Raw genomic sequence first — 25,697 nt, 5'->3', positions numbered from 1 at the left:
CTACAGAGGAGAATGGAAACAAGAGGCAATGCAGAACCATTTCTAAACTGAAATATTTTAGCTAAAGCTTTTTTGTTATATGAATTTCTGCCAGAACACAACAAACAATCCTATGGTAGAAAAGCCAGTTTTTGACCGGCTCTAGTTATGACCCCAAAGTTGCACTGGTCATAGGAAGGCAGTGATGGAACAGCTTGGAAATTTCCTCAGGACAATGTGAAATCCCCAGAGGCCAGCAGAGTTTGAAGTTTACTAGATCAATGTTTCTCAACCAGTGTGTCATTACCAAAGCTGCGGTGGGGAGCGGGGTGAGGAAAGGCAGAGGGGTTTGAAGAGATAAAAGTTTGGTCACAATGTAAATCAAAGAGACTCTTGCTCTCCACAAGTATTCCATCAACATCTTGCAACACACAAGTAAGATCATGTACATTAACTGTTCTGGGAGTGATACATTACTGCAAGCTAGGGTTACAAAAAGTGTTTGACTTTGAATAAGGGGTTAAGAAACACTGGGCTAAAGCAGGATTTTAAAAAAATGAAGATGTCAAGTCAGCAGGATGCTGGCTCAAAGTAGTACTTTAGAAATATATTTCAGTATATTTCCCCCTCACTGCTCATGCCCATACATTGGGGTTTAACACGTTTAGGGCCAGATTTTCACCCTTGGCTGCTTCAATAGCTGTGGGTGGCTAACTTTAGACACCCTACATTTGAAAATTTGGGCCTCAGCACTCAGTAAAGGGCAACTTCCCCTCTACTGCTTTGCTAATCCAACTTGACTCTGGCCTTCATTATTCAAGCTAATCTAGACCTGGCTTCTTTTCGGCCTAGGTTGCTGCATAGGCCCAGATCCACAAAGGGACTTAGGTGTGGTGATGCTGAGCATTGTAGTGCATGAGGTGACAGATCTCTGTTCAAATCCTTTAAGTGGCCAAATGTTTATTTTCACTGATTTGTGAGTCACTCTGGGGCTTAGATGGGAGATAGATGCTGGGGGGCCTAGAGGGAGGTAGCGGTGACACCTACAGGATTAAGCAACAGCCAAACAGGAATTTTGTGGATCACAGCAGAGCCAAAAAATGGGACTTAGGTGCCTACATACCTTCAGGATCCCAACCACTGCAGCTCAGACTATAGGGTTGCCAGATGTCTGGTTTTTGACCGGAACGCCTGGTTGAAAAGGGACCCTGGTGGCTCCGTTCAACACCGTTGACTGGGCCGTTAAAAGTCTGGTTGGCGGTGCAGTGGGACTAAGGAAGGTTCCCTGCCTGCCATGGCTCCGTGTGGCTCCCGGAAGCAGCAGCTTGTCCCCTCTCCGGCTCCTACGTATAAGGGCAGCCAGGGGGCTCTGGCACACTGTCTTTGCTGCAATTGCCGGTTCTGTAGCTCCCATTGGCCAAAAACTGCGGACGGGGCAGTGCGTGGAGCCGCCTGGCCACGCCTACATGTAGGAGTTGGAGGGGGGAACGTGCCACTACTTCCGGGAGCTGCTTGAGGTAAGCGCCGCCCGAGCCTTCACCCCTGACCCCCTCCTGTGCCCCACCCCCTGCCCCAGCCTTGATCCTCTTCCCACCCTCTGAACCCCTTGGTCCCAGCCTGGGGCACCCTCATGCACCTCAAACCCCTCATCCCCAGCCCCACCCCAGAGCCTGCACCCCCAGCTGGAGCCCTCATCACCTCCAACCTCTTTTTCAGGTGCCAAGCTGACATAGGAGGCACTATTGTAGAACCTAGCTCTAATTGCTGGGTATCTGAATTTCCAAGTTCTCTTCTCTGAGCTACACAGAAATGGCAAAGTCACCTTCTTTCCATCTACCCGGCTTGCGAGCAAGAGGCGTATTCTCGTAGAGTTGCTATGCCTTCCCAATGACTGTGGGTTCGAGGTCTACAAACAGTGCTCTGGGCCCATGCTTTCCCGATCCAGTCTCACTGGAGAAGGTCCCTAAGGAAGAATCAGCTTGCCCTTAAGGATTTCTCTGAACAGATGATGGATCCCATGTTCTAGGCAGTACAGCTCCCAACCTGCATTGCCCATCAGCACTCTGACCTGGACAAAAGTACACCCCCTCTCCATGGGGGAACAGACACACATATTAGGAGCACACACTAAAACTCTCCAAATGCCTGGTTCCAACTTTATACCCTCCCAGAAGGAGAGGGCATCAAAGCTCAGCAACATGGAAGTCCCAATAATTTTTAAAAAAACGAGGAGTCCTTAGAGACTAACAAATTTATTTGGGCGTAAGCTTTCGTGGGCTAGAATGAAAGTTCATGAAAGCTTAAGCCCATGAAAGCTTATGCCCAAATAAATTTGTTAGTCTCTAAGGTGCCACAAGGACTTCTCATTGTTTTTGCTGATACAGACTAACATGGCTACCCCTCTGAAACCAGTAATTTTAGTCACTTAAGTCATGTTAGCAACACTGGGTGTCCGGTTTGAAGAGATTTCCTATGCTGACAACTGCTGGTGAACTATTAACATCAGATTTTAGGATGTTCTTCCCAGCTAGTGACAGAACCACGTGACACCTCATCAGAATCAGAGGTAGGAATGTAAAACACATGTCCGGCACGTCAGCATTTGCCAGATCAGCAATTGCCACTGGAAATCTTTGCAGCTGCAAGGACGTAACCTTTTAGAGAGAATAACACCGAGTGCAAGTTAAGGCAAGGCAGAAGGTTCTAGGTGGTCACTAACCTACCTGCACTGTCGTTACACTGATGACAGGACAGTTCCAAGTTACTATGCAAGAGCTTCAGATATACTTACTCTCAAGATTAATGAATGCTAGTTAGGTGGCCTGTAGGGGATTAGAATCCCCTCTTGATTAACATAACGTAGGAGGCCAGCTGTGCTTCTTCTTTATATATGCTTACCTGCATACCCTCATCTTATTACCAGACCCTTGTCCTATATGGTCACATCTCATCCTTCTTCGGATTGCAGGCAGCTTAAAACAAGAACCATTCATTGTCCTGTCCTACAGAACATAGTACAATGGGTCTCCTATCCAGAATGGAGCCCCTGGATGCTAAATAAATGTTTACCTAGTGGCAGGGCAGGGCCTAGGGGGGGCAAGTGGGGCAATTTGCCCTAGGCCCCTGAACCCACAGGGGCCCCCACGAGAATATAGTATTCTATAGTATTGCAACTTTTTTATGGAAGAGGCCCCCAAAATTGCTTTGCCCCAGGCCCCCTGAATCCTCTGGGCGGCCTTGTGGCAGGCTCACATGCTTTATATACGAGGACTTTTTCGCCATAGGTTAACAGAACATCCATGGAGCAGCGCCATGCCAGCCTCAGTTACAGGATCGCCTCAAACCTAGAAGGCTGTCGCACGGGTGGTAAATATATGAAATCAGGCCTCCAAGCCTGCCCACACAGGAACACAAGTGTGAACTGGAGTTGTAGTTCTGTGCTGCTGTGGTTCTGTCCTAAACCAGCAGAACTGCATGGGAAACATACCGAGAAAGGCAGGAACGTAACAGGTTTACCACTCAAGAAAGAGATCTTGGAGTCATTGTGGCGAGTTCTCTGAAAACATCCACTCCATGTGCAGCGGCAGTCAAAAAAGCAAACAGAATATTGGGAATCATCAAGAAAGGGATAGATAATAAGACAGAAAACATCATATTGCCTCTATATAAATCCATGGTATGCCCACATCTTGAATACTGCATTCAGATGTGGTCGCCCCATTTCAAAACAGATATACTGGCATTGGAAAAGGTTCAGAAAAGGACAACAAAAATGATTAGAGGTATGGAACAGTTTCCGTATGAGAAGAGATTAATAAGATTGAGATTTTCATCTTGGAAAAGAGTTGACTAAGGGGGGATATGATAGAGGTCTATAAAATCATAACTGGTGTGGAGAAAGTAAATAAGGAAGTGTTATTTACTCCTCATAACACAAGAACTAAGGGTCACCCAATGAAATTAATAGGCAGCAGGTTTAAAGCAAACAAAAGGAAGTATTTTTTCACGCAACGCACAGTCAACCTGTGGAACGTCTTGTCAGAGGATGTTGTGAAGGCCAAGACTATAATAGGATTCAAAAAAGAACTAGATAAGTTCATGGAGGACAGGTCCATCAAAGGCTATTAGCCAGGATGGGCAGGAATGGTGTCCCGAGCCTCTGTTTGCCAGAAGCTGGGAATGGGCGACAGGGGATGGATCACTTGAGGATCACCTGTTCTGTTCATTCCCTCTGGGGCACCTGGCATTGGCCACTGTCAGAAGACAGGATACTGGGCTACATGTTCTGACCCAGTATGGCCATTGTTATGGTAGTTGTCATTCTTCAACAAAAAGCATAGTCATTAATTAGACCTCGACCAATGACTAGATCCACAAAGGGACTTTGGCACCTAAGTTTAAATCCTCAGCCCCCCTGTTCAACTCCTTTTGAACCATGTCAAGGTCTGTCTACGCAGCAGAGAAAGCCCCGTGGCTGGTTCATGCCAGCCGGCTCGGACTCAAGGGGCTTCAGCCGCAACCTGAGCTCTGGGACCCTTGCAGAGTCCTAGAGCCTGGGCTCCAGCCGGAGCCCACAAGTCTACACAGCAATGAAACCAGCCCTACAGCTCAAGCCCCACAAGCATGATCTAAAACGGGTTTTCCATTGAGAACAGCAGTGCCTTGTTAGTTTAGATTTAGGACGTTGTTCAGAAGAGTTTTTGGCAGGTTGTCATGTCAGATTTCAACCCTTCCCCACAAAGCCAGACAGGAACAGTTGAAGTACAAGATGCCAGGCTAGTTTGAGTCAAAGCTTCAATTCAAGGAACAAACAGGTTAGCGTTTGCAGCTCAGAAATCCGTCAGTCTGATAGGGCAACGCCTGTAAAGAGTTAATTGTTTCTGTTTTAAAAAAACTGTTCCCATTCGCAGAGAAGGAACAGATTAAAAAACCTAACCGAGCTTTTAAACACAGCTCAGGATATAGCTAGCTACCTTCACAGGAACACAAGCCACGCGTAAGACAAAGGAATAATACAGCCCCTTCCTTAGTCACTCTGTGCCAGACGGGAAGTCGCACAACACTGACATTGAAGAGGAAATATTTCCCTTTAACTGGTGCTTTCTATCCAGTTACAACATGAGAGCAGAAAAAATGAGACTATGATAGAACACACCAGCAAACTCACCATGGCGAGAGTCTAACTCAACTCTGCACCAAGCAGCGCTACAGAAACCTGTTGCTGACCCCGGTCAATTTATAGGTGGAATCGTGTGTGTATGTGTGTGTGCGCCCGACTTACACAGACTTTGTGCATCTGCTTAAGTTTACTTTTTAAGTGTGTAAAGTTAAGCATATCCATAAATCTTTGCAAGGCTTGGGCCATAACTTGTAGGACTTCCTACTCTCTTGCTCTTGGGGACTTTTTTCATTCTTCTTCCTTTATGGATTCTGGTTCAAGGATTTTGTTTGATGCAAGACACTGATGCACCAGCATCGAAACAAACTCACCATTCGAACTGCAAAAAGGAATTTCATCCACACCTTTTGCTCTACTTTAATTATCATGGCATCCACTCCGAGCACTCCTGGGGGAATTCTGCACCACTGCGCGTGCGCAGAATTCATGTCCCTGCAGATTTCTTTGCTTCCCCACAGAAAAATGACTTCTGACAGGGAAGCAAAGGGAAGCTGCAAGAGTGGTTATGCGCTCCTCCTCCGCAGCAAGGGCACATCATTTTGGGCACTCGGAACAGGTGGAGAGGTAAATCAGTGTGTGTGGAGGGAGGGGCTGCAGACACTCCTACCCTGCGCCAGGGTTGGCTGCTAGTCCCAGCTGGGTTGGCGACAGGGAAGGATGGGACTTCCTCTTCCCCTGAAAGGAGCAGCTGGGGCCAGGTCAGTTCCTAACCCAGAAACCTTCCCTGACTGTAGGAAGCTCTGCACCGACCCCTGCTTCCTGTTCCCATTGCTCCAGAGCATGGGCGGGGCAGAGTCTCTGTATGGGGAGCTGCTCCCTTATCCACTCAACCCCCATGCATCTGACCCCCCCATATCCATCCCCCCACTGAGCCTCACCCCCGCACCCAGAATCCCCCACCTAGTCCCCTACACCCACACTCATACCTCCATCCAACCAAGCCTCAGCCACTGCACCCAACCTCACTGCCAAGCCCCTGGCCCCTGCACTGGGACCCTCCCGCCAAGCCCCTTCCTCAGTTGAGCCCCACCCACCCTGCACCCAGACCCCCATCGAGCCCCTTCCCCTGCATCCATACCCCTACCCCTGCACCCAGACCATCGCCTGATGAAACCCCGCATTTGAACCCCACCCCGACAAACCCCACCCCTGCACCTGAACCATCCCAACGAGCCACCACACCCAGCAACCCCTCTGAACCCCAGCCAGCTGCACACGGTCGCTCACCCCATCAAGCACCACTCCCCCAGCCCCTGAACCTCCCTGCTCAGCCCCCTGCACCCAGACCGCCCCGCTGAGCCCCCATCCTCCTGACACCCAGACCCACCCTGCTGCATCTGAACTACCTTCACCTGGACCCCCCCTGCAGTGTTCCATTGCCCCTGTACCCAGAACCCACCAAAGAGCCCCTGTGTATCCAGATCTCCCCCTGAGACGCCGGCACTCAGATTGCCCCACACACCCCACACCTGGATCCCCCCACACTTGGATCGTGCTGGGCTAGGCCTGCCTGCCCCATACCTGGATCAGGGGGCAGGGCTGGGCATGTGTGTGAGATCTGTCCTCTCGCTTGCAATCTTGGTGTGCCTGGTGTGGAGGGGCAGAGCCCTGGAGTGTTTCTAGGCCAGCTCAGGCCCTTGTGCTCTGACAGGGCTGGGTGCAGCCTCATTGCCGAGTCCATGTCCCATCTCCATGCAGCCAGTGGCCTGTGCTCCCCACTGCCATACGGGAGCCTCCACATTTCTTTATTGACAAAATGTGCAGAATTTTAAAATACAGTGCACAGAATTTTTATTTCTTTTGGTGCAGAATTTTTTATTTTTTTGGCACAGAATTCCCTCAGGAGTAAACTCCCACTGGATGAGCACAGGCATCGAAACAAACTCGCCGTTCGATTTGCTAAAAGGAATTCCATCCACACCTTTTGCTCTGCTTTCAGTCTCATGGCATCATGGATGAGCACAGGCCATCATTCAGTGGTTTGGGATTTATCTCCCATAAGCGGCTATTCTGACAGGGACTCCATGTAGACAGACACTGGGGGGCTCCATTCTCTCCAACAAGGCTCCATGCAAGTCGACCTCAGAGCCTCCCCAGAACTCCACTGACGTCACTTGCAGGATTGGGGCCAAAGGGACCACCCCACTGCCTGTGTGTTACCGTGGCACTTGCAAGCAACGGAGGGACCTGGAGTCCTGTGGGGATAAAAGGGGTGGTGGTGCTGGTGGAGAGCTTTCCTCCGGGGCTTGAGAATTCACTGCCCACTGGGCTATGGGATACTCGGACGTGGGGCTCCCGCAGCCTCTCCTCTAAACGCTGTTGCCCTGTGGATAACTAACAACAGAGTCATTTGGGGGAGGGGGAAACACAAGTGGAAATGGCAGTATAGCCCAGGGGTTACAGCTCTCATCCAGGTGGTGGGAGACCTAGGATCCAGTCCCCCCTCTCCAATGACTCTTTAATTATTGGTCCACAGTGGAGCAGCTACAACAGGAGAGATTGAGGGGCCCCAGGACAGAATACCCCATAGCCCAGCGCTCAGAGGTCTCACCTGAGCGGTGGAGATCCCAGATAAAATTCCTTCTCCTCCTCAGGTGGAGAGAGGCTTGAACTGGGAGGGGGGGTCTCCCACATCCCAGCTGAGTATCCGAACCACTGAGCTAAAAGTGATAAGGGAGCTCTGCCTTTGACCCCTCCCCCAACGTTAGGGCTTCCATATTTGAAGGGGGGTAAGGGGTAGCCCCACCCCCTATCCACTCCCTCCCACTTCCCGCCTCCTCACTGCCCCACACAGAACCCTTAACCCATCAACCCCCCAGCTCCTTGTCCCCTGATTGCCCTGTCCAGGACCCCTGCCCCTAACCGCTCCCCGGGACCCCACCCCCTATCTAAGCCTCCCTTCTCCTTGTCCTTGACTGCCTCCTCCTGAGACCCCCCCCCAACTGCCCCCCTAGGACCCTACCCCCTACCTGTCCTCTGACTGCCCTGACCCCTCTCCACACCCCTGCCCCTGACAGCCCCCAGAACCCCGACCCATCTAAACCCCCTGCTCCTGTCCCCTGACTGCCCCGACCCCTCTCCACACCCCGCCCCTGACAGCCCCAGAACACCCGACCCATCCAACACCCCTGCTCCCTGTCCCCTGACTGCCCCGACCCCTCTCCACACCCCGCCCCTGACAGCCCCAGAACCCCGACCCATCTAACCCCCTGCTCCCTGTCCTCTCACTGCCCCGACCCCTCTCCACACCCCGCCCCTGACAGCCCCCAGAACCCCCGACCCATCTAAGCCCCCTGCTCCCTGTCCCCTGACTGCCCCGACCCCTCTCCACACCCCTGCCCCTGACAGCGCCCCAGAACACCCAACCCATCCAACCCCTGCTCCCTGTCCCCTGACTGCCCCGACCCCTCTCCACACCCCGCCCCTGACAGCCCCAGAACCCCGACCCATCTAAACCCCTGCTCCCTGTCTCCTGACTGCCCCGACCCCTCTCCACACCCCGCCCCTGACAGCCCCCAGAACCCCGACCATCTAAACCCCCTGCTCCCTGTCCTCTGACTGCCCCGACCCCTCTCCACACCCTGCCCCTGACAGCCCCCAGAACCCCGACCCATCTAAACCCCCTGCTCCCTGTCCCCTGACTGCCCCGACCCCTCTCCACACCCCCGCCCCTGACAGCCCCCAGAAACCCCGACCCATCCAACCCCCCTGCTCCCTGTGCTCTGACTGCTCCCCGGGCCCCCCTGCCCCTTCTCCAGCCCCCCAGCCCCCTTACCGTGCTGCTCAGACCATGCGGCGCGCGTACAGCCCCAGTGCCGCCGGCATGGTGTGCTGAGGCTGCGGGGGAGGGGAGGAGAAGGGGAGCAGGGGAGGGGCTCTGGGTGCTGGAGGCCCCGATGGAGCAGCTCAATCCGGCCCGGCCCGGCCCAGCCCGGCTCTGCTCTGCTCTGGGCGGGAAATCCCAGCCCTTTTTAGATTTTTACAAAGTCCTCCCAGACAGCTGTTTAACCCCCCCAAATCCGGACACGTCCGGGTTAATCCAGACGTACGGTAACCCTACCCAACGCCTTGCCAAAGCGGCAGAGGCGCCGGACTCCAAAGAGGGCTCCTGGCTATGACTCCCTAGCCGAGATAGATCTGCAGCCCAGAGACTGGTCAGCGTCTCCCGCTGGCTGGCTTAGGGGGCGTCCTGCCTAGCGTGCTGCGTTCTAAGGCAGCGGTTCTCACCGCCGGTCCGCTGCTTGTTCAGGGGAAGCCCCTGGCGGGCCGGGCCGGTTTGTTTACCTGCCGCGCCCGCAGGTCCGACCGATCGCAGCTCCCAATGGCCGCGGTTCGCCGCTCCAGGCCAGTGGGGGCGGCGGGAAGCGGCGCGGGCCGAGGGATGTGCTGGCCACCGCTTCCCGCCGCCCCCATTGGCCTGGAGCAGCGAACCGCAGCCAGTGGGAGCCGATCGGCCGGACCTGCGGGCGCGGCAGGTAAACAAACCGGCCCGGCCCACCAGGGGCTTTCCCTGAACAAGGGGCGGCCCGGCTTTGAGAACCACTGTTCTAAGGCCCCTCTCTCTCCCCCCAGGCATTGCGTGCGGAGCCTGGAGCCTAACTCAGGCCGCCCGGATTCCAGGGTTTTTCCAGGGGCCCTTCTCCACCTCTTCCTCCTCCTCCCAACCCCCACCCCCATTCAGCCTCTTCTCCCGAGGACCCATCCCTGCTCTACCTCTTCCCTTGAGTCCGCACTGTCGTCTCCTCTTCCCCACCCCTCTTTTCACCTCTTCCCCCAAGCCCATGCTCCCATTGCTCACTCCTCTGCCCTCCTCTCCCTGTCACTCGCTGGATTGTCTCAAGGAGCCTGCCTGCAGGTAGAAGGCAGCCCTGGCTGAGCAGGGGCTGGCGCGGTTTCGTGACCCAGCACCTCCACCCACCCCGCAGTAACCGGACTTTTGGTTTGCGTATCATTTAGGGTTGCGAAGTCCCCCAAAACCAGGCACCTGGCAACCGTAAATGGCACCCGGACACAGAAGCCAAAACCCGGACTGTCCAGGTATAACCCTAAGCCTTAGCCTTGCTGTGCCTCAGTTCCCCATCTGTACAATGGGGCTAATAACACTGCCCCGCCTCCCAGGGGTGTGTGGGAGGATAAACACATTAAGGAGTGTGAGGCGCTCAGACACTATGATAATGGGAGCCCTAGGAGTACCTCAGACAGACACACTGATAGCTAGAAAACACAATGGGGCTATGGGGAGGCGGGGTTTGCAGGAGCTACTGCAGTGAAAATAACAGTAATAATGACAGCAGCTTGTTGGAGAATTTGAGCTGAAGTGACTCCTTGTTATTATGATTGGAGACTGGGTTTTAAAGCCTATCCTGCCACGCCAGCAGCTATACAGCTGTCTTCGGGTTTTCTCTATAGCACCCCTACCAAGCCACATGCTGTTAACAATGGGTTGGGAAAGGAGCTCTGTCCTTTTAAGACACACCCCTCCCCTCTGCCCAGCTGTGATTGTTTGCAGAGGGGGCTATAAGTGAGCTGGGTGTGGGCTAGGCTGACTGCAAGCTGTTTTGTGTGGAGCTGGGAGAGTTAGGTTACCAGCATGGTGAGTTTGGGACATGGGTGTTTGCAAGTGTGGGATGATAAACTGTGTTGCAGTGGAAGTGAATGAATCCAAATGGAGCTTCTCCTTTGGTTGCTCTTATTGGTGAAACCTGGGGTGGGTTTTCTGGGGACCTACAGCTTTTGTCAGAGATCCCCCTCCTCCCCCCGCCAAAAAAACCTTAGCTCCCATTCCGATAGTTAAATAAAGCTTATCACTTATTTCAGGAGTGCCATGCTGACAGTCTAAGTATTGTGATCTCCTGGGGGCAGGGCTCTTTGGCACTGTGTTTGCACAACAACTAGTACAAGGGGGGTATTGGCTTGTGAGAAGAATCCTAGATACTCCTGCAATACAAATAATGTGGGGGTGGGGGACAGATTTTTCCAAAGGGCTCAGTTTGGACCTCTTGGAAACTCAGTTGCTTAACTTAATGCCTGAATTAAGGGACTGAGATCTCTGGGAAGATCTGGCCTATGGCAGACTAAGGGGCTGGTACTTCTGTTCTGGAGAGGGATTGATTCTATTTTAATTGAAGTCCCCAGTAAAAGTTCCTACTCCAATGAGTGGGTCTCTGCTAGTGTTTCCTTAAACTGGGATAGCTATGGACTGACTCACAACCAGCTTAGCTTAACACTTGTAAACTGGATTGTTTGCTGTGTGAGGCAGGGTGTGTCTGCAGGAGACTGGGCTCTAACTGTGGAGTAAGGACTGGTGGCTCTATCCTGCCTTCATGCTTCCCTGTGGCTAGGGCCCTGTGACTGTATATGGGCTTGTTACCTGAGCTGGGTCTACTTCAGGATTCCAAAGGGCTGCAGATATTAACTAACCAGCTGCCTCTGACGGGGAGGCGAATGTTCCCACCTTACAGAGAGGGGCACAGGGGTACGACAGTGAATCTAGCATTAGCTCAGGCAGATTCTTAGTAGTAAACCTGGAATGAAATGGGGTAGCTAGAGGCAGTGTGGCGGTTCTCAAACTGTGGGTCAGGACCCTGTTTTAATGGGGTCACCAGGGCAGTCACTAAAGTTGCTGTGGCCCCGAGCTGAAGCCAAAGTCCCAGCCCTACTGCCCAGGCCCTCACGCTTTGGCACTCCCCAGGGTGGGCGTGGGAGGCTCTGGCTTGGGTCCCCCGTCCTGGGGTCTTGTAGTAACTTTTGTTGTCAAAGAGGGTTGTGGGACAATGAAGTTTGAGGAAACTGTGGCCTAGTGGATAGAGCACTGTGTGGGACTCCGGCCTGGATTCTATTCCTGGCTCTGCCACGGGCCTGGTGGCTGACTTTAAGCAATCCCTTCCTTTCTGTGAAATGGGGATAATGAAGCATTCTCAGGCCCTGCTTTAGGAATGATCTGGGGGGAGTTTTATGGCCTGCACTAGCTAGGAGGTCAGACTAGAGGATCACAGAGGTCCTTTCTGGCCTTAGAATCCAGTTCCTGATTCTTAATCTTGTGTTCAATCTATCTCTATTATCAGAAACTCAGCAGTTAAAAATACCATCAATATGCCTGGGGTTTACTAGCCCAGCCCCTGCTCTGATCAGCTCACATCCTACATTAGAGCTGTGATCATCCTTCTCACTCTGCGTTACAGAGCTGATAGATCTGCTAGTCTATTTGGAGTGACAAGTAGGGTGACCAGACAGCAAATGTGAAAAATTGGGATGGGGGTGGGGTGGGGGGTAATAGGAGCCTATTTAAGAGAGACCCAAAAATTGGGACATCTGGTCACCCTAGTGACAAGCCCCAAATTTATTGATGCTGCTTCTCTTGTCTTCCCAGTCCTAGTCCTGTGTAAATTTCTCTATTGAACCTAAACTGTCCACAAGCCTATGGAGCCAATTGTCTCATCTGAATTTTTCCCTAAATTGGAAAAGGAATAAAAGCTGAATTTTTAAGCAAGTAAATAGCTTGATCCCCAGCCCCCTGGAGAGAGAAGTTGGCTGATCTAGCTTAAACATTAAGGCGTCCAAGTCTGGATTGATGGTAGGATCCTGTGAAGAGGCACTGCTTGTTTTCCCTCACTTCAGGATGACCTTACCACTGAGCAGACTGAAGCGATGGGCTACACGACAAAGCTTATGGCAGTGCAGCTGCTTTAAACTCTCTAGCATAGCTGCTCTAAGCTGACAGAGAGCTCCCCTGTCAAATTAATCTACCCCCTCCACCCAGTGAGCGGCAGTAGATATGTGGGTGAAAGATGCTCTCGTGCTGACATAGGGTAACCAGATGTCCTGTTTTTAAAGGAACAGTCCTATTTTTGGCATAGGTGCTGACTCCGTGGGTGCTCTGGGGCTGGAGCACCCATGGGGTGGGTGGGGGAAATGGTGGGTGCTGAGCACCCACCGGCAGCTCCCTGCCCAGCTCGCCTCCTCCCTGAGCATGCCATGTGCCTGCTTTCCCCTCCTTGCTCCCAGTGCTTGTGCTGCGAAACAGCTGTTTTGCGTGGGGACGAGGGAGGCAGAGGAACGTGGTGCACTTGGGGAAGAGATGGGGCTGGGGCAGGGATTTGGGGAAGGGGTCCAATAGAGGCAGGGAGGGGGTGAAGTCGAGTGGGGACTTTGGGGAAGGGGTTGGAATGGGGGCAGGGCAGGGAAAGGGTGGGGGGGTGGGTGAGCACCCACCAGTGCAAGGGAGGTAGTTGGTGCCTATGATTGTTTGGGACTTTTTCTTGTATAGGCACCTATTACCCTCCCCCCGCCCCCCCCGAATCCCCATCCTGTTTTTTCAGTTATCTGGTAACCCTACAATGACACAGCGCTGTCCACTCTGGCGCTTAGGTTGGTGTAATCTGTTATCAGAGGTGGCTTATTCACACCCTGGAGTAATGTGAGTTATACCAACATAGCCTCAGTCCCTCATAGCCAGCACAGCTGTGGGAAAGCTACAATTCCATCCATGATTCACTAAGGTTGTAGTTTTCATTGCCTGAACTCTAATTCATAGTTATTGCTTCCACACCAAGTCTGCCCCCTTGTGTTCATGCCCTGCAATAGGGCTCCATATACAGTAGGTACAGAGGGAAGAACTGGATTGTTGCTGGTTCTCATTATGCCCTCACCAGTTGGAAGAGGAATCTCAATACACACAAGGAGCAGGACTAAGGTGATGCTTTTAGTTTCGTATCAGAGCAGCCAAACTCTCTGATAACATTGCTCTGCGTGTGCTCCTGTCCAGTGTCTGGTGTCTCTCATACTGCAGTAACGTGATGTGTATTTAAAGCATTTCACAATGTCAACTATAACAGGGTTTAAAAGAGAACTGGATAAATTCATGGAGGTTAAGTCCATTCATGGCTGTTAGCCAGGATGAGTAAGGAATGGTGTCCGTAGCCTGTTTGTCAGGGTGGAGATGGATGGCAGGAGAGAGATCACTTAATCATTACCTGTTAGGGTCACTCCCTCAGGGACACCTGGCATTGGTCACTGTCGGCAGACAGGATACTGGGCTGGATGGACCTTTGGTCTGACCCAGTATGGCCGTTCTTAACAAATTAAAGCCGGCCAAGACTCAGGATGGTCTGTCTTCATCTGGTAGAACAATCCTGAAAATGGGCTGGTCTTGGGAACATCACATCTTCAGTACTGGAATTCCCCTTGCCCTTCACTCCATAAGGCCAGGAGTTTTCCACTCGAGCAGTTCTGACTGCACTGAACCATACACATCCCTTGCTAGAAATAAGCAAACTGTGTCTTAAATCACCTTCTGGCCCACGTGCCGTTGGAGAACAATGGTTAGACCAAGTAGCCATGGTAGCCTGGAGGTAGCTCTGTCCAGTAACCAAGTTAAAACCCTGCTTGTCTATTGATCGGGTGATCCTGGTTTAATGTTGCCTTAACAGGGCTGTGCACGTAGGACAAGGCTGTAGTTTAACAGCTGGAAATCGAGCCCATTGGTCTATTCACATTTTCCAGAAGTGGTGGATGAACCTCCCCACACCCAAGCTGCTCTTGAGCGACACTGTAGCTCTGAGCAGGGATGGAAGTGGAGTGACGGTCTCCCTGTTTCTGGGGGTGAAACACTGACTGAACCACACAGTTAACACCACGGTTTCATGGATACAACTTCTTTGTGTGCCTCTTCCCCATGCAGCGGGAGTGTATTTCTGTCCATATTGGCCAGGCTGGTGTGCAGATGGGCAATGCCTGCTGGGAGCTGTACTGTCTGGAGCATGGGATCCAGCCGGATGGAATCATCTGTTTGGAGAAGTCCTTGGGGCAAGCTGACTCGTCCTTTGGGACCTTCTTCAGTGAGACTGGGTCTGGGAAGCACGTGCCCAGAGCGCTGTTCATAGACCTGGAACCCACAGTCATTGGTAAGACACCGGAATCTGCATAGGCCAGATCCCTTCTTAATTTCTATCACTGACCTGCTGGGAAGAGGGGGGAAAACACAACCTTCCTCTCCACTTCTCAATAACTTCTGACACGGAGCTCTTACTGCAGATAACAGTGGCATAGCCAGGTTTTTAGTGTAGGGGGAGCAAACATTAAAAAAAGGCACCCTCCCTTGGCTCCTCCTCTGGCCATGCCCCCTTGGCTCCTCCCATTCCCCCAGATTAACCCTGGGACTGGCTCAGGACTCCTGTGGGACTACTGCCAATGGAGGTCATTAACCCTCAGTAACACAACAGCTACTCCCAGCACCTACTTCCCGGGGGTGTGGATATCCCCCCGCAGTCCAGTGAGAGTCTCTCCTGCCCAGTGCGCTCTACAGGTATCCCCCGCCGGGCTGTGATGCCTGGCCCCACCCACGGGGTCCTGTCCCCCCAGCCCTAGACAGTCAGACCCCCCCAGTGCAGGCACCGGACCCCCCCTGCTCACCTGTCCTGCGCCACTGCCTGTCCCCGGCCTGCTCCTGGCGCTCGGCGCGCTCCATGCGGGGCTCGCCAGCCAGGCGGCCTTAAAGACTCGGGGGCCTTTTCGCCTCCCCCTGCCCGCCGCATTAGCAAGGGGCGGAGGGGTGGGTGGGCGGGGAGCACTTGGTGGCTGAGCCAAGGAGCTGGCCACCTCGCTCCTCCGGCCGCATCTGCCATCCCCCACCCACGGCTCCTCTGGTGGTGCCGCTGGCAGGCGCCGTTTCCACACCTGCCGCCCTGAGGGGAAGCGGCAGCTTCCGCTGAACCCCTCTAGCTACGCTACTGGCAGATAACCGGTGTTTGGTGGTAACCTTGTCTGAGCCCAGATCCACAAAAGCTGTTTAGTCTCAACTTCTGTTAACTTCCATGGAAGCCATGAGCCCAATACCTTGTGGATCTGGGTCATAGTGCCCAGCTTGCTGTTGACTGTGTGGGTACTACAGAGACCCTGGAACATGCTCTACAATAAAACTTTGACCAAATCACAGCTCTGAAGCTGAGGCCCTGAAGGTGTTCATGACCCCTCCTCCCTTACAGATGAGATCCGAACTGGGACCTACCGCTCCCTGTTCCATCCTGAGCAGCTGATCAGTGGCAAGGAGGATGCTGCCAACAACTATGCCCGTGGCCACTACACCATTGGGAAGGAAATCATAGATCCTGTGGTTGACAGGACTCGTAAAATGGTAAGTGGGCAAACTCCTTTTCGGTACTTCCCTTTAGAAGTCAAAGGGGCTGCAACCTGTCTAAACCAGCCCGGAATAACTCTGGTGAGGGATGAGGGACTTAACAGGACTGTGGGGCAGTCGGTAGAACTTCAGTCCAGGGATTTCCTTCCTGCCGTGCTTGTCTCATTCTCTTTGCTGGCTGAGGTGAGCTAAATACAGCGCCCATAGAGCCCATCACTCCTGGTATAAGGAGGCGAAGCCTTGACTTGCTCTTCCCGTAGTTAGCCTGGAAATAGCTTGTCGGGGCTTCTCAAATACTCCTCTAGCACCGGGACTCTTACTGAAAGATGACTGCTCATTCAGTAGCAGACTTAGTGCTGTCAGGCACCGGCCTCTCACTGGCTAGATATCTAGCTTGAAAGCCTACCTCTGGCTGAAAGTCAAGAGGAATAATTGTATCTCACTCCCATGTGATTGTTGTGTTGGGGTTTACTGTGAGTGGCATGACCAACACTAGTTCAATGTCTTCTGACCTTGTGCAGGCTGACCAGTGCAGTGGCCTTCAAGGCTTCCTGGTCTTCCACAGCTTCGGAGGAGGCACAGGCTCTGGATTCACATCCCTCTTGATGGAGCGTCTCTCGGTGGAGTTCGGGAAGAAGTCCAAGCTGGAGTTCTCGGTGTACCCTGCTCCCCGGGTCTCCACTGCAGTGGTGGAACCCTACAATTCCATCCTGACCACCCACACCACGCTGGAGCACTCAGACTGTTCTTTCATGGTGGATAATGAGGCCATTTACGACATCTGCAACCGGAACCTTGACATTGAGCATCCCTCCTATACTAACCTGAACAGGCTGATAGCCCAGATAGTGTCGTCCATCACAGTTTCCCTGAGGTTTGATGGTGCCTTGAATGTGGATCTCACTGAATTCCAAACTAATTTGGTGCCCTATCCCCGCATACATTTCCCCCTCACTACCTATGCGCCCATAGTCTCGGCAGAGAGAGCCTACCACGAACAGCTCTCGGTGCCTGAAATCACCAACGCTTGCTTTGAGTTCTCCAACCAGATGGTGAAATGTGACCCTCGCCGAGGCAAATACATGGCTTGCTGCCTGCTGTACCGGGGGGATGTGGTGCCCAAGGATGTGAATGCAGCTATAGCAGCTATCAAAACCAGGAGGTCCATCCAGTTTGTGGACTGGTGCCCAACTGGGTTTAAGGTGGGCATCAATTACCAGCCTCCCACCGTGGTGCCGGGGGGAGACCTGGCTAAAGTGCAGCGGGCCGTCTGCATGCTGAGCAACACCACGGCTATTGCAGAAGCCTGGGCCCGTCTGGATCACAAGTTTGACCTGATGTACGCGAAACGGGCCTTTGTGCATTGGTATGTGGGGGAGGGGATGGAGGAGGGGGAGTTCTCTGAAGCCAGGGAGGACCTGGCTGCTCTTGAGAAGGACTATGAGGAAGTTGGCAGGGACTCTGCTGAGGAGGTGGAGGAAGGTGATGACGAATATTAAACTGTGGCTGCTAAAAATATATCTTAACAAAACAGCTGGCGTCCCCTCGATGTCACCCTAATTACTGGAGAAAGTGTTCCGTAGGTATGGAACAGCAAGCCAGAGATGGCACCTCCCTGTGCTGGATGACGTAACTATAATATGTTGTGGCCTGTGTCATAGTTAAGAGACTGAGCCTGGAAACTGAAAATAAACTTCTGAACAGCAAACCTGTCTGCTTGGTCTTTGGTTAAGAGTCAACAGAATATAGCGCTTCTGGTTCTCTAGCAGGTTGAACAAGCAGATGTGTAGTTCGCTAGTGGCTGTAATCAGGTTGTATTGGAGGTATGTTAGCAAGTATTGCAGCCTTAATTGACTGGCCTTCACCTATGCTAAGTGAGACCCTCCAGCAGGAGTGGGCCAATTTCAGCTTTGTCCATCTCTTTACACTCAGGCTTTGTGCACATTTGTCTGTCCCCTGGCTCTGCTCCAGCTCGCTGGCTGGCTGCCCTAACCATCATAAAGGGAAGGCAGAGCTGATTAGCCTCTCCTTCCCACACAAGGTAGATGCACTTCAGTGCTTCTACCCAGGGCTAGAGCCATCTAGGACCAATTTGTCTCCAAGTCTTGCTGGATCCCACCACTTTAACTGTCTCAATTCAGGCTCCTCCTTACTGCTCTCACTCACTGTCTAAATCCTCCCTCTTCGAGCCGCTGTCCATAATCTCTTGCTCCATGTCCTCACTCTTTTCCGCCACTAACCCCTCTCACAGACTGCATTAAGGCCGTCTCTTCCTTCTGCAAGAAGAGCAGCTTGCTGGGAGCCCCATGAAGTGCATGGTCATGACCCAGCAGTGACTCTCAAGTGGCTCCTACACAATCACAGCTGTGGTGGCAAAAGGCTGGCAGCATCTCACAGGCCGGCCACTGCTGCCCAAGATAATAGCAAGTTTCATTCAGCTGGTGTCTGGAGCTAGTGAGCAGGGGTGGTCCAGGTCAGGGGGCAGGTGCTCTGATTCTGAGAGGGCTGGATCAGGCAGGGATGGGGCAATAGACAGCCACATCTAGCCCTGGAGTAGCTGTTGTGTTAATGAGGGTTAATGACCTACATTGGCAGTACCCTGTGCAGACCCTGCCTGCTCCCCTTTTGGTTCTGCCCAGGGCTAGAAATTCATTTTCCCAACTAATGCCCTACTCCATGTGATCAGAGATTGTTTTCTAGCCAAGCAGCTGGGTCAGGCCTAAGCCAGGAAAGATTTGCAAGTCAAGCATCTCGGAAACCCCCCTAGTGTACACAGGAAGGCTTTCTCCAGTACCGCTTATCCTGGGTCCCCAAACAAAACCAGCTCTGCTGGCACAAGCCCTTCTGTGCTGCCCTAACTGCATCTTCACTAGGGCTTTTGCCAGCATAGAAATACCCCTTACAAAATCACACCCCACTGGCAACAGGTTCCAGTGGAGCCTTTGTCTCTGGCTGGCTTGGTGCCCATCCAACATAACTCCCATAACGTTGAGGTACATTTTCACTGTTCATCTTGTTGTATTACAGCAGCGTGTAGATGCCCCAGCTGAGATCACCAGGCTGCTCTGTGGAAGGTGCAGTAGAGATCCCTGGAGATGGCCTCTGAAGAGCTTACAGGCTCATAGATAAGGGACAGCCTGGGGGAAAGGAAGTAACTGTGCGTAACTTAAATAAAATAATAATAAATTAGGTCATGTCTACACTAGGAGTGCTTTACGGGGGACACTATCAAAGCACTCCCAGTGCACATGCAGCTATACAAGCAAAGCTGTGCTTTGGACCCATCCAGTACAAGCACCCCTGTGAGTGAAATGAACTATACTGGTAAAAGCAGTTTGCTAGGGGCTGCTGTGTCAGCAGGGCTGCCCAGAGGATTCAGGGGGCCTGGGGCAAAGCAATTTTGGGGGCCCCTTCCATTAAAAAAATTTCATTATACAAGACTATATTCCTGTGGGGCCCAGGGCAAATTGCCCCCCCCCCCCCCCCGGAAGCCCTGTGTCAGTCGGTGATCACACCCCTGCTCAGTACAGTGAGGCTGGCAAAAGTCTGGCGTGCCCCCCTGGCCGTAGAGAGGGGGGAACTGAGGCACAGTGAGGGGGAGGGGTTTGCTCAAGGTCATACAGGGAATGTCGGAATTGGACTGAGATTTCCTTAACCTCAGGACTAGCCGTCCTCTTTACTACCCAGCATATTTGATAAACACTTTCCTCCTTGCATTTTCAAGCCAGTACCAGGCCACTTATTTTTATCTTTCTCCACTAGATGATGCTAATGACCTGGGGAAAACTTCTTACCTGCTTGGCCAGTAGCTTCACAGGGACAGTGCTCCTAAGAGCTCAGTGTGAGGAACTGAGGGAAATTTTATTAGTGGGTTTGGTTGGTGCTCTGAGCTGCCTTCTCTACTGTGTTCTGTTTAGGTTCTTATACCGCGCTCCTCCTCGTAGTGCATCAAGCACCATGACTAACAGCTCTCATGTGCTGCTCCTCTAAGCAGGGGGAGAAGCAGAGGAGTTTTTCATTTGTATATACACATGTTGCTATGTTTGTCAGAGAAGGCAAGTCCAAGAAATGCACCTGGCACGTGGAGTAGAAGGTGGTGAGGTTTGAGATTGTCCCTAGTTCCTGGGCGAGTTCATTCCATGGTCTTGGACTGGTCCCTGGGAAAGTTCTGTCTCCTGCACAGCGGAGCTTTCCAAATGCTGCAGACAGATCCTATTGCACATCCTTAATCTGGAGACAGGACAGCTCATCATTTGTATTAAGGTTGTGACCAGGTACCTGGAAGGGACCACATGGAGAATGCAAGAAACAGGGCAAACAATCACCAAAAACTGGTGGTTTATTCTATAATTAGATTCACCAAACCACTATGAAAAGAGCCTCTGTAGCACCATGTTGGTTAACAAGAGTCAAACACACTCCACTTTACGTGTTCCAGCCCTTGGTACCAGTCTAGACAAATTAGTCCATTATAGTGAGAGGTTACTGAAAACCTACTTCACCATATGTGAGGTTCTACCACTCACAAAGGATCAGACATTATCTCTAGGTCAATTTGTATCTCAGATCTTACCTAAATATCATACTGTCAGCCAATCCTTAGTAAACTAAGATTTTATTAATAAAAGAAGAGACTTACTGAATATTTAAAGAATCATATGCATACAAGTGTTCATAGACCAGGCTCATAGCTGTGATTGAACAGACTGCTGGCTTGCAAAAATCTCTCTTGTAACCTCCAAAAGACAGGCAGGTCCTCATTCTATCGTTCAAAATACTCCTTTTAGCTGTAAAGCCACAGTTCAGAGGAGTGGAGCAGGAATGAGGCAAAATGGAGGTGTCTCAAGAGTCTTTTATATCTTCTGCCATGCGCATGGAAAGTTGCTGTCCCAGAAAATGCTCATAGCCCCTGTCTAGGGAAAGTTACTGACAAAGATAGAGTCCAAGGTCACGTGTCCACATCACATGCCCTTACATGATTTCCTGAATCACAGGAGTGGCCATTGGCTCCTTGCTGTCTGAGGCAGCCTCAGGAACAGCTAGCTGGAGAGATGATGATTCTTAATGGCCCATCCAGCTTGACTAGTCCCTTCACCATGGGTTGAATGTACACTGCCTTGTGGGTGTCACCCCAAGAGTCAACACAGGTAGCCAATATTCATAACTCCAGATACAATGATGATACCTGGATTTAACCAGAATAATACTTGACAGTAACTTTTCCATTGACCCCTTACACAATACACTTTCTGTAAGATGTGTTGCATTTGTATAACAGTTGATAGCCACAATGATACAAATGACCACCTTCACAACATCAGGGCCTCATTGTGCTAGGTGCTGTGTGAACAAACAGTGCCCCTGCTCTGAATAGCTTGCAATCTAAACACCCAAAGGGTGGAGGGGAAACTGAGGCCCAGAGAGGTAAAGTGACTTGCCCAAGGCCGCATGGCACAGGCACAGACCAATTGGAAGCCACATTGTTAATGGGAGTCTTTAGTTAAGGCCCTTTGGAGCCTGTCAGTGCTTTGGGTCTGACCATGAGAGGTTGGCGATAGTTTAGTTTGAGGTATTAAGGAAACAGCCAGTCCACCCAGAAACTCAGCTGGTGGAATATTAATGACCTCAGAAGCTGGCCTGTTATTAAAGGCTTCCCCTAACTCACCCTGACCAGCCTGGCTTGTGCTTCGCCTGCCATGCTGTGTGCTACTGATACTCCGGGTCTACTGAAGAGGCGGCACGTCAATTACCTGTCAGCCCATGGGTCTGAACTGAGTCGGTGCTCGTGCAATTTATGCTCAGAACAGCCAGACAAGAAATGTGTCGCTGGAAAAGCATCTAACAGGAGGCTGTAAGTGGACGTCTCTGTCCCACACATGCTGATGTCCAGCTGGGCCTGGACCCTCAGCAGGTTCGTTATTGGACTTTGGTGAGGTGGGTTCTACCAGGTCACTGGTTCAAATCCAGCCCAAACCCAACAGTGACTGAAATTCATTTCCGGTGACCTATGGGGTTAGAAATGGTGGGGCTCAGTCTGATTCATCGACAGGCATCCGCAGGACAGAGCTTGTCTGTCTCCCCAGCAGGCTTTGGTTCAATAAAAAATATTATCCCTTGTCTCTCAGAGATCAGCCCCATAACTGGCCTATTAGCCCCTCTGCCCGAGGTGGGTAGTTGCCTTCACCTCTATGGGTGGTGCCTGAACTGTGGTGTGGGGTATGTAGCAGCCCCGCTTCTGCCATGAGCAGCCTCTGAGATTCCAGCGTCCTATGGAAGGCCGAGGAAATGCTCGGGTGTGACATGTTCCAAGGGGCTGGTGTGGTGAGGGCTGGACGGGGCAGAAGTTTGTGCTGGGGTTAGAGAAAGGATTTGAGGGTTTTCAGCAGCACTAAGCTGACACGGATGGAAGACAGGCCTGTCTGTCAGCTTCCTAATGCCATCATCTTAGTCCAGCGCTTCCATGGGTAGGGCTCTTGTGCTGGTATATTGACTTCCTCAGCTACGCTAGAGTGCTTGTCTGGCTGCAATACCTGAGCACCTCCCAAACTTGAATGTATCCTCTCAGTATCCTGGGAGGCAGGGCAGGGCTGTTATACCCATTGCACAGGGCAGGTGGGGAACTTGGGCACTGAGAATACAGAAGAACGGCCATACTGGGTCAGACCACAAGGTCCATCCAGTCTAGTATCCTGCCTACCGCCAGAGTGTAAGTATCACACAAGAAGTCTATGGCAGACCAGGGAATTGGACTTGGATCTGCCAAGTCCCAGACCAACCCCTGACCACTGGGCCCTCCTTTGCCTGGATTTAGGATAGAGAAAGACTGTAGGTAGCTTAATTGCTGGCTTTGGGTCCCTCCCCAGGGAAGAGTGGCTCTTTATTTGACTTCCTTGTGGGCTCCTCAGCAACTACAGAGGCACTGAGGATCACAGCTAACGGGTGTCCTCTTTGTGCAGGAATCAGGCTGCTTCCGGCCCCAAGAGTCCCCCTCACCACAAAGGGGTGCAGGGCTCCAGGTGCAAATCAGAACAACTCTGTACGCTCCGAACTCCGCTCTCCTCCTCAGCGCTCAGATCCCCTCACTGCAGGTGGGCAGCCCTGACCTAGTGCCAAGAGCAGCACTTGCCCCCAGGTAACTGAGTTTATCTAGGAGCAGAGGGTGAACACAGCCGGGCTGGGGAGGGAGTTTTCCCAACCAGACTCTATGTAGTTGGAGTCACCTCAACCAGCAAAGGGACCAAGTTAAGAGATGTTGCTACCAGGCTCCCAGAGCCTGTTCTCAGGGGGGCCTTCTCCCCCCTGCAGGCAGGCCTGGGGCTCGCTCACAGCCAGTCCTGCCCTTTCAGTGGCTGTCTCCAGACTCCTCCAAAATGGCTCCCCCCCCCCCCGCCCCGCCCCGCCCCGGGCCTCTCACCGGGGACCTTCCTCTGGTCAGGCAAGCTTTCCATCCCAGGCTTTTACTTGGTTATGGATTGACTCTCACGCCTCACTTCTCTCCACTGCTGCTCTGAGCAGGTGGCCATCCAGGCATACTGCCTATCCTCCCGTCCCCCCAACCCAGCCAGCCCCCTGGTGCTGATGTGTCTTCCCTCTCTCCCTCTGGGTTGCCAGCAGACTAACTCTACCCTTGGCCACTCTCCACTCAGCACCAGTGTCCCCCTCCCTGAGTTATAGCACACAGAGCCCCAGGAACCAAGCTAAGCACCTTGGGAGGGTACCAGGTTTAGATCTCTCCACCCCGCCTGTAGTGGTAACTCAGAGCCCTCCCCATCTAGGGTCCAGTCTCTGCCCATTGGGGATTTTTGCTACTGGCAGTCACCAACAGGCCATATGCCCTCCCAGCTGGTCCTATCATACCATCTCCTCCAGAAATGGATCCAGCTCAGGCTTGAAGCCAGTTAGGTTTTTTTGCCCTCACTGCTCCTCCAGAACTTCACTTGCTTTGTGCCAAATACAACCCTACTGAACCCAGGAGTCCTGGCAGGTGCTGTTCTCTATTTTAACTCATGACTCATTTGATTTCAGGTTCTTACCTGGATCCTAACACACTTTCCTAGAGGCAGGGTTTGCTAAAGGCCTATGAAAGCAGGGCATAGAGAGCACTGGCATAGCCCTCACCACTACAGCATGAGCTTCCCCACCCAGCTCTTGACCATCAAACAAACTGAATGTGAACGAGGCAGGAGAAGGGGAAGGATGGCCCAGTGATTAGAGCACTAAGCTAGGACTTGAGACTTGCTCTGCCACAGCCTTCCTGGCTGACCTTGGGCAAGTCACTTTGGCCCAGGTTCTCAAAATTCCCTTGGTCACACTGGGAGTTAGGAACTGAAATACTTAGGAGGATCCAGGCTTTAGCCTCTGTGCCTCAGTTTCCCACTTGTAACCACACTGCCCTACCTTAGTGAGGACCCCTGCATTAAAGATAGTGAGGTGCACCTGCAATGGGGGCCAGATAAGCACTGATGTGAGGTAATTATTAACATGTATAAAGAGTCATATGCTCAGACGGAACTTTAGCCTGGTCCCAAATGCTCAAGGGTTTTGAGGTACGTAACTCCCATGGGAAGCAATGGAAGTTAGGCTCAGATCCTCAAATATGATGAGGTGTCTTAGATTTCAGCTGAGGATTTGGCCCAGAAGGTGCAAGTACCAAGGAAGGAGAGAGCTACAGGAAGAAATATGTAGGTTGTGTATCAGGATAATTCCCCCTCCCCCATTAGACCCTGAAAGCATCTCCCAAGGGGTCTTGTGACAAATGTTGCTGAAGTCATTGAGAACTGGACAGAACATCTCAGCATAAGACTGGCTGTACCAGATCAGACCAAAGGTCCATCCAGCCCAGTATCCTGCCTACTGACAGTGGCCAATGCCAGGTGCCCCAGAGGGAATGAACCTAATAGGCAATGATCAAGTGATCTCTCTCCTGCCATCCATCTCCATCCTCTGACAAACAGAGGCTAGGGACACCATTCTTTACCCATCCTGGCTAATAGCCATTTATAGACTTAACTGAATAAATTCATGGTGGTTCTCTTTTAAGCATGCACTGCAGGGAGTAACCCTGCCACAGGAGATGGGGAAGAGATTCCCCCCCACATCTTTAGTGCTGAGGATTCTAGGATCATATTGCACCACTGGCCTGCTATGGGGGTGGTTTAAACACCAAAAACCAACAACCACCTAAGGCCAAATTCTCCTCTCTACTATTCCAGTATTTGGCTGTAGCAACTCCAACCAGCACTGGAGTCACTCCACATTCACCGTGTAAAGAATAGAAGTTGGGCTCTCTGTTTGTTAGACTAAGGATATTACTAACTCCTCTTTCCCCAAGAAGAGAGTCAAGCCCGAGGTTTGGTTTAGAATCATATTGCTGACTGCTATTTATCACCTTCATACCTAGGTGTT

The 25,697-nt window shown here is 52.0% G+C and overlaps 1 protein-coding gene across 2 annotated transcripts; it reads left to right on the top strand.

Moving 5' to 3' along the window:
• The first annotated feature begins 10,668 nt into the window (after positions 1–10,668).
• Positions 10,669–18,000, top strand: LOC120395365 (tubulin alpha-3 chain-like). Of its 2 annotated transcripts, XM_039519713.1 has the most exons (4): positions 10,669–10,751; positions 14,838–15,060; positions 16,141–16,289; positions 16,814–18,000. In XM_039519713.1, exons 1-4 carry the CDS (start codon positions 10,749–10,751, stop codon positions 17,789–17,791), a joined length of 1,353 nt encoding a protein of 450 aa, XP_039375647.1. In that variant the 5' UTR covers positions 10,669–10,748; the 3' UTR covers positions 17,792–18,000. The 2 variants fall into 2 exon arrangements, with proteins under 2 accessions (XP_039375647.1, XP_039375646.1); XM_039519712.1 differs by lacking the exon at positions 10,669–10,751 and having other exon boundaries at positions 14,832–15,060.
• Positions 18,001–25,697: the final 7,697 nt, after the last annotated feature.

This window comes from Mauremys reevesii, linkage group 1, assembly GCF_016161935.1.
Source record: "Mauremys reevesii isolate NIE-2019 linkage group 1, ASM1616193v1, whole genome shotgun sequence".
Lineage (NCBI taxonomy): Eukaryota > Metazoa > Chordata > Testudines > Geoemydidae > Mauremys > Mauremys reevesii.
Note: the sequence above shows the minus strand (reverse complement) of the source record. Positions and strands in the feature narration are given on the sequence as shown.

Bases quoted from the DNA above. Each gene is read 5' to 3' on its own strand.
- LOC120395365 (XM_039519712.1), top strand. From the start codon at position 14,832: ATGCAGCGGGAGTGTATTTCTGTCCATATTGGCCAGGCTGGTGTGCAG. The intron at 15,061-16,140 runs GTAAGACACCGG...CCTCCCTTACAG, and splicing joins CCTGGAACCCACAGTCATTG to ATGAGATCCGAACTGGGACC. The intron at 16,290-16,813 runs GTAAGTGGGCAA...GACCTTGTGCAG, and splicing joins TTGACAGGACTCGTAAAATG to GCTGACCAGTGCAGTGGCCT.